The 8,709-nt window shown below is 40.5% G+C and overlaps 1 protein-coding gene across 1 annotated transcript in view; it reads right to left on the bottom strand.

Moving 5' to 3' along the window:
* The window catches only part of RBM39 (RNA binding motif protein 39), a 20,312-nt gene that overhangs the window by 1,276 nt on the left and 10,327 nt on the right, over window positions 1-8,709 (bottom strand). Inside the window, exons 4-15 of the mRNA XM_018569083.1 lie at window positions 7,414-7,608; window positions 6,950-7,012; window positions 6,815-6,865; window positions 6,555-6,672; window positions 6,264-6,416; window positions 5,377-5,514; window positions 5,230-5,295; window positions 4,949-5,153; window positions 4,721-4,798; window positions 4,590-4,622; window positions 1,553-1,685; window positions 957-1,062 (exon numbers count right to left, since the gene is read on the bottom strand). Coding sequence (XP_018424585.1) covers window positions 957-1,062; window positions 1,553-1,685; window positions 4,590-4,622; window positions 4,721-4,798; window positions 4,949-5,153; window positions 5,230-5,295; window positions 5,377-5,514; window positions 6,264-6,416; window positions 6,555-6,672; window positions 6,815-6,865; window positions 6,950-7,012; window positions 7,414-7,608 — 1,339 coding nt within the window. The remainder of the gene's footprint in view (window positions 1-956; window positions 1,063-1,552; window positions 1,686-4,589; window positions 4,623-4,720; window positions 4,799-4,948; window positions 5,154-5,229; window positions 5,296-5,376; window positions 5,515-6,263; window positions 6,417-6,554; window positions 6,673-6,814; window positions 6,866-6,949; window positions 7,013-7,413; window positions 7,609-8,709) is intronic.

Genomic DNA, 8,709 nt, shown 5'->3' with positions numbered 1-8,709 from the left:
ATATTAAAACCCCAAAAAAAAAAACTAAAAAAAAAAAAAAAAAAAAAAGGAGAGATTTACTCATACCAAGCAGGAGAAGGCCTTAGAGCAGTGGTAGCCAACCTCCGGCCCTCCAGCTGTGGGGAAACTACAAATCCCCTGATGCATCTCTGCGGGAGTCATCTCTGTGGCTGTGAGAATCTTTTAATGCCTCCTGGAATTTGTTGTTCCACCACAGCTGGAGGGCCGGAGTTTGGCTATCCCTGTCCTAAGAGTATGTAGGAAAGTGTAGTAATTTAACTTTCAGTGACTAGCGGAGGGTACATTGAAACTGGATGGAAAATGCCCTTAGAGTGTATAGCTGGCTCCTGTGTGTGACTACAATCATTAGTAAACTAAACGTGAGATTGTAGTACATCACGGTAGTGAGCTTGGAGCAGTGACTATTCTACAACACAGCACATGTAACTTATTTGTGTATTACTCGGCTGCAGATCCTCAAATCATCTCTGCATTGTTGCCGACACTGTCCTTCCTTCTGGAGGGTGGCTACTTTTCTTCCCCGTGGTCCCTGTGTGTGTTGTAATGTAGTCACCGCTCCAAGCTCACTCCCAGGATGGACTACAATCTCACATTTAGTTTTCTAATTTATATTGAGATTGTAGTGCATCACAGGAGTGAGCTTGGAGCGGTAACTACTTTACAACACACACAGGGACCATGGGGAACAAAAAGTAGTCACCCTCCAGAAGGACAGTGTAGGCAACAATTCAGAGATTTGAGAATCTACAGCCGACTGGTACAAAAGTACAGTTTTGTTACTAGTCAAGTTACCTGAATGCATTTTTAAGATTAACCTCCTGAGTTCAAGGTCCCCAAGAAAAACTATAATACCAAAATAACAAAAAAAACTACACCACCTGAAAATACAAACCTATGCCCACAGGCTAACATGGCTATTCATATAAATGGCATACCTGTGGCGAATTCTTGTCTACATAAATGTGCACAACTCCTCCATGTTTGTTGCATTCTTCAATGACGTCATCTTTTATCTCTTGGTCCCAGCCTTGTTCATCTTCCCTGGTGGTTGATAATTAAAAAAATATATACATTTCAGTTCGAACAATCTTAAAGGCAGGAGAAAATGACAGGTCTCATGAAGACTGAACAGGCATTTTAGCAAGCACATTGGGGCTGATCTACAAAACATGTGAAACAAATTGCTCATAGCTACTACAAAGGCTTCATTTCTCATATGCAGCAAATAGGCCACTGAGGACAGAAGCTTCAGTTTTTATAAATTGAGCAAAAAGAAAAGCATGAAGCCTGCAAGCCTCAGTAGTTTACAGGCTTTAGGATAGCCGCCAACTCCCATTTGATAATCTAAGTCAGTAAAATGAACATAACAGACATGCCAGGAACATGAATGGGTGGCATGCGACAGCAGGTCCTAATAGGGAGGTAATAGACAAGCAGAAAAAGTTGCGATAAATACAGTAAGGGTGAAATTAATAAAGTCCTAACTAAATGTACAGAGGTAGTGATAACACAGAAGGTAGAATGTACTCACGTCTGAGGATTGAACATGTTTGACAACTGGAAGCACTGTGTAGCGAGTGGCTGAGTCGCTGCTGGAACAGGTAATGTGGATGCGCTCAATGAGATGGCAGCAGAGGCCGCAGCAGAAGCGGCTGCAGCAAGAGCTATGTAAAATAAAATTAAAACGTTATCTACCTTAAACTAAAAGGATTACGAAAATACAATATCGAGCGCACACATAACTCATACTTGCCAGCAGCTTCAGCAATAAAGTTGAAGGGAATTCAGTTTCAAGTGGCAGGAATGTTTGTGGCCAGAGTGGTCCATGACGGGGACAAATTTATATTGGGAGTTTAATTGCTTGCAAGTATGCACAGCTACTCAAACACAAACCATTACATGGCACTGGCAAGACTAACAGGAAAAACAAATACCAGAACAGTGAAGGGAATTTATCAAAACTGGAGCAGACAGAATCTGGAGCAGTTGCCCATAGTAGCCAATAAGCTTCTGTCTTCAGTTTGTTCAGTTAGAGAACCACGAGGCGAGTGATTTACACTCATCCTCCTAGTTAGAGCCAACGTGCGACATTGAAACGGTCACCCGTTGGCTCTATAGATCGGGAAGTGAACACATACCGTCACCCCCCACCCCAGCGCTGACTGGAGGAACCGACGAGGGATGGGCAGGCAGTTGCCTCTAGATAGGCCAAGCCAGCTGTCACTCATTCAGCTGGGTGGATCTCTACAGTATTGTCAGGATCTGTCCCGGCTGCGGCGCTCTTGGTATATAGCGAGCTTTATACTGGAGCTTTGGGTCACAGGAGGAAGTTAGTATATGTTCTCCCGTGACCCTTAAGAGAACTATGGGATAAAAAGGTTACCCCCATAGTTCTCTTTGAAAATGAAAGAGAAGCTGGTTGGTTGCCATGGGCAACTGCTCAAGTTTTGATAGACTCCCCCGGTATGTTTTGAGAAAATGAATGGACCGTCCAGTATGCAGGATATGAGGGTCCGTTGGGCCAACAACAGTCTCTCCTACATAATAATACTCTAAGAAATAAAGATCTGCTTTAACAGGTTCTCAATGAAAGGCTAAAATTTCATTACAGTTGCACATTAAAATGCTTTGATTTATGGTTATTTAACCTTTAACTTGCCTTTAGTCTAATTTGAAATAGATAACGAATTGTTCCAGATACTGCAAAGCACTGACCGCTATTTACACGTGCCTGCAGACTAGTGCATATAGTTCAACACTAAAATGAGCACCATGGTTCATTTAAATGATGCACCAAATGTACGTTATGGCCGAATGTTACAGAAACAAGTACACACATCTTCCAGCAGAAATCCATGTGACAAAGAATCGTGGACATCACGGACCACTGCTTTTATGCAGTTCCTAGCATTTGCCTGGAAAACACACAGCAGTAAATTTATTTGGTGCACAAAAACGAAGATGATTAATCATTGTTCTTATTTTTGTGTGAACTACAGACACCGGCGTACATGCACAGAATTACAAATAATGATCTTTTTTTGTGTTTCTCCAAAATCAAAACTGTTTATAGGATGTTATTTAACAGCCATGTTCTTGAAGACTTTGCATACTGCTACTGGTTCATTGACAAGCAGGGTTTTCACTCAATGTCGCATGCTGCACCAGAGTGCTTAACAGATGTTGGAGCGATATCCCTATAATTCTCTTGGCCCAACACTACCTACTCCTACATGATCAGTTATATTTGCATATGCTCTTTAATCTTACTTCACCCCAATACTCCTATACCTGCAGCACCACAAACTCAATCCTAGCAAGGGGGTCTAAACAGCTAATTAAACCATGTACAGCTCTGTGCAGTCCTTCCTATTACTGGTAGGATAGAGCAGGAGGTAAGAGACGAGAGTACACATGGAACTCTTATGGTGACTCAACCTCTCCAACTTCTTTACATTTTCTCTGTCTCAGGCAAGTTTTGAAGCTGTAGGAATACCTGCAGAGACCCAGGTACAGAATCTGCTTTCTCGGATCAGTGACTGCTCACGATCCAGTCTAACGTGTCTGGAAAAAGCCGCAGCCAAATAATGAAAAATTGAATCTATTCAAATAATCCAATCACTATGCTGTTCCTGGCCTCCTTGCAGCTTTATTTGGGACGCAAAACGTACATACTGGTTGGCTGTCAGGCAGACATACACTTAAAATTCCAATCCTGTGAATCACCTGAGTAACCATGGATGGCCCTGTCCGTGCCACCCAGCTAGACAAACCTGGATTGAAAAATCTAAAAAGCCAGATGGGAAATTGCTGCCCAATCCGCTGCAGTTACTGGTCAGGTATTCTGACAGCAGCAACTGCTGGCTATCAGAATACAATAGCTGGCAGAAGAGACTAAAGGGCAGAATTTAAATTCATCCCGATTGTGTAACAGGAAAACCTTAACATTTAAAATTTAGGACAAATCCTAGTCTCAAACACTAATAAAAAAAAATACACAATTTCTAATATATTACTATAGTTTTTCTTTTTGCACATTACATTCTACCTGTAGTTTTTGAGTAATACATTTAAGGGAGGATAGGTGGGAAGGACAACTTAACTTTTTTCAATTGCTGAAACGCAGTAAGCGGATAACAATAGCACACATATACACAAGAGGTCATTAAGCCCACTTCATTTTTATACACTTAAGTTATGGGAAAAACTTTTTTGCAAGTAAATTCATTTGTTGTAAATGCTCTGTACTATTTAATATCCGTTTTTGGCTTTTATTTAAATATTTAGACTATTTCTTAAAGGGAAAGTAAATAAAATGTAATTATGTATCATGCTTTTTATTAAAAGTACAGGCTTTGTTATACCGTGTGATATACTGTATATGCCGCTGTATTATACTGTGTGATATACTGTATAGACCACGGTATTATACTGTGAACCAGCCTGGCCCTCGACTTTGAGCATTTTTAAAATTTTGGCCCACTGTGTATTTGAGTTTGACACCTCTGTTCTAGAGGGAAATACTAAATGTGCTAAATAACCAAACAAAATGAAAATAAGCTACAAACCTTCACTTTGTTGTGTAATTCTTGTCTGGAGATCTGTAGAAAGAAAGGACGCATTGAGATCTGAATGGTCAGCTAAATACATGCATCATTAAAAATACAGCAGCATGCTACAAGGGGGTTTCTGTGCTTACCTGCTACAGCTCCAAAAGCTAATGACCCACTCATCTGTAAAGCTTGCTGAGCAGCTGGGGGAATCTGAAGACCCGTACCTGCCACAGAAGAGATTCAAAAACAGATTAACACATGATGTACAGACCCATATTCCCACATTTACTAATAGAATTGTGTGCTGTACAAAAACCACATAAGTCCAACAACTTTGCCATCCTAACAAAAAAAAACAGATTCAATTTTTATACCTTCAGCCAGCCTTGCCATAAGCTGAAGTCTACCAGTAGTTCCCAGGTCTATTCCTGTCCTCTCAAGCTCATCGCTATCCAAAAATGAACTGGCGTTTGAAGCATCAGTGCGCTCCGTCACATGACCAACCTTCATAGGACGTCCAGCAAGCTCAAAGCCATTTAACTGTTCTAGAGCTTTTTTGGCACATTCGGAATCTGAGAACTGCAAAACACAGTACACGTTACTAATCAATTCAACAATTGATTGCCTTATTAGTTGTAACAAACTGGAAACTTACAGTAATAAATCCATATCCCTTGGAACGGCCAGTCTCGCTGTCCATCATAAGCTGGATGCTTTCGATCTAATGGAAAGAACAACCAGTGAATGTCATGTCAAATAAAACATGATAGTACTATAGAGAGTGAATGATGCATACACTTACCCTACCAAACGGTTCAAATATTCCACGAAGCATGTCTTCTGTAATGTTAAAGTGTAGAGATCCAACATACAACCTCATTGGTCCTGCAGTGCCTTTCTGTAGATTGTTGGCCATAGCAGCAGCTCTGTTCTTTTCTGCCTGTAAAAGAAAGGCAAGCAAATGTTTGAACTAGTCACAACTTTTGCTGTCAAAACTGAACTTCAGGTGCGATTCAATCCAGTTTGGAGGTGAAGGAAAAAAAGCTGAATGCTGTGATAAGAACATATTTCCCAAATACACAAGACAAATGCACATTTGTACTTATAACCATGTGTGCTCTGTATATTTTTTCCAATGCAGTAATCTAGTGTGAAACTTTGCCTTAGTGCAGTAGCTTGCTATAATAAAGCCAGTCACCGCTGCTCTCTCCTTGCACAGGGTGACTGGTCTTGGATCCACCCTCCCCTTCCTGCAGTTTAGTGCAGGCAGCCTGTAGTGGGTGGGCCTGCTGGGTCCCTTCCACAGATCTGCTTAGTTTATGTGGAACCCGGTGCTAAATTTACAAAGGCACTGTATAAACACATATCCTTTGTGGCTATTGAGGAATATATTTTGAGATATATCCCTTCTCTCCAAGTCAGAATTAAGCCCTGCACCATGACAGTCAACAACTGTCACATGCCAGCAGCCCTACGGGCAGAGCCTAATCTGATTTGCAAAGAACTCAATGTCTTGTGAACAGCCTAAGCCTTGGAATCAAACAGAAAAAAGAATTGGATCTGAAAACTAAAAGCAGTTGCAGGCACTTACATGCTCATACAATAAAAATAGTAGGATCACTCTAGAAAGTACTATCTTCTGATTATCAGAACATTACGTTTTGTATTTTTTTTTAGAGAGGAACTTACCTGAGAGGCTTGTACTATAATAGGAACACCCAAGACTCTCTGTCCAGTTAAGCCAATGGCTAAAGGTACTGAACTGACATCAACAAACTCCACATAAGCAATGCCCTTAGAACGCCTGGAATTCCTATCTGAAATCATTCGGACATCACGGACCTAATGGGGAGAAGAAATAGGTTTTTATTTATTAAGTGTAAACGTATTGCTAAATACACACAGTACTAAAGCAATATCCTAAGTCAATACAGTTTAGTACAAAACAGTGTTCAGATTATAAAGAATTAGCCAACCTACCTTTCCCACAGTGGAGAAAAACTCTTCAAGATCCCTTGGCCTAATTCTGGCTGCCAACTGCATGCAAAATACAGTACGTGCATCTCTTTCTTCTGGTGTAAGGTTATCAATTGGTTCTCTAAAATAAAAAATAAGTTGACAATTATTTTTCTTTAGTGAATAAACAATGCCTTAAAAAGGAAAAGAGCGTGCAAAGTGCAATACTACAAAGCAACCAAACCGTCGGACAAGTTTAAACTGAAAAAGGTGAGCACACATACCTTACAGGGCTTTTCTCTCTCTTTTGAGGACTCTTGCTCTTTGACCTGCGCCTACAATTCAAGACAGTGTAATAAGAATATGCACTCGTGCACTCAAATGACGGTATGAGCACTGAAATAAAAACAATTACAAACCTTAGTTTCACACCATGTGGTACCATCTTTCCACGCATGGGACCTCCAAATTTGGGTCCAGAGCTTTGTGGAGGGGGAAAAAATAAATAAGACACTTTATTTTTCTGCAACAAACACTATTTTGCGAAATTTAAACAAGCTAATTTTGGATTGACAAATACTAAATGACTCCAACTGAAAACTTAATTTAGGTTGACATTTGAAGTCACTCAACATTCCATATTATTTATTCATCAAGGCATCTACAAAAGATACGCAAGTGCTCTAAATACTACATGTAATATAAAACCTTTTGCCTACTTTAATCACATGGATAGTCTTGAAAAAGCAAAATGTGTAGTCCACTGGTAAAATAAATATTTCTAAGGCTGTACAGCACACCTCTGTTTTGCATTAAACCACTTTGCCTGATGTTGCGAAATGCAACTGAAAACGGTTTAGAAAAAAAAAAAGGCTCAACGTACTATGGGCTTCTGTATCGTCCTCTGAACCTGCGATCTCTACTTCTCGAACGGCTCCTTCGTCGTTCCTTACTGCGGCTACGTTTCTTCTCTCGGCTTTTGCTTCTTTTTTTCTCGCGCTCCTTACTATGCTTACGAGTCTTACTTCGGCTGCGTTTCGGCTCCCGACTGCGACTCCTGCTTTTGCTCTTCTTTTTCCTTTAGAAAAAAGGTAAAACAAAAATTACACAGAAGCATTTACAGCCACAATTCCCAAAACAAGCAAACGTTGCTGCCCATTTCCCAAAAAATTGCTATTTATTGTTCACAGATGCAAGAGAATGTCTTAAGTTTAGAATCTGCATACCTAGAACAATACTAAAAAGATTTACATACAAATTTGCAATTAAAAGTGGCAAAGCACCCCCTTACACTGTTCTTCCAGCCTCACAGGAGCCTTATGTGATTTCACATTAGAGGCACATCCTGCTTCTGATTACATTGACTGTCTTCAAGGGGAGGGTCTAACCACAGGAAGATCTGCCTTCTGATAGTTCGCACCTGCATTAATATGACAGCTGCCTCCCAGCCACAGTATGGTATAGTGGATGAGACCCAGGCTAAAGAACAGCTGCAAAATACCTACTGTCAGTGCTATATCATTCACAACTGACCTGTCCCACGCTGTTTGTAGGATTAGCTTACCTGTGGCAAGTTCTACTTTATGATACATTACATGCTCATCCTTATGTACTTGGTTTAAAAAAACAAATATCCTGCCACCCACCCAACCTACAGGCCTGAACCCTATCACATTGTATCTACAGAGGAGAGAGATCACAGACCTGAGCTATCCTTAATACCGTGAACCCAGAAGTGTTCTGCTTGAAGCGATTCTGGGTTTTCAGCTGGTGTAAGAGCTGATCAGGCCATCAATCAGCTCAGGGACAGTGCTGTGAAAATAGGTCTAGTAGACCCGTCACGTCTCCATAAAGAGAACCAAATTCCTTCACTTCATAATACTATCAAATAGGGGCTTATAAAAAATAAATAAATAATTTAAACAGACCCCACGAATGCCCTAATACATACACAAAAATACGCACACCTAGGGCGCAGATGCATAAACGTCAATTGCATAACATATATTGGGCATCACCACACGTCAGAATGAGAGAATTATAGAGCCATTAATTATGGTTGACTCTAAAATGAGCTGTAAAGGCCTCAAATGTTGTCTATGGGCAATAGCGGGTGCATGCAATTATTAGGTGTGACATGTTTGGTATGCATATACTCTATACAACCTCATCTTTATTA

This window comes from Nanorana parkeri, unplaced genomic scaffold (genome assembly GCF_000935625.1).
Source record: "Nanorana parkeri isolate BGI_ZX_2015 unplaced genomic scaffold, ASM93562v1 scaffold1284, whole genome shotgun sequence".
Taxonomy (NCBI): Eukaryota; Metazoa; Chordata; class Amphibia; order Anura; family Dicroglossidae; genus Nanorana; species Nanorana parkeri.
This window is presented reverse-complemented; position numbering and strand designations above follow the sequence as displayed.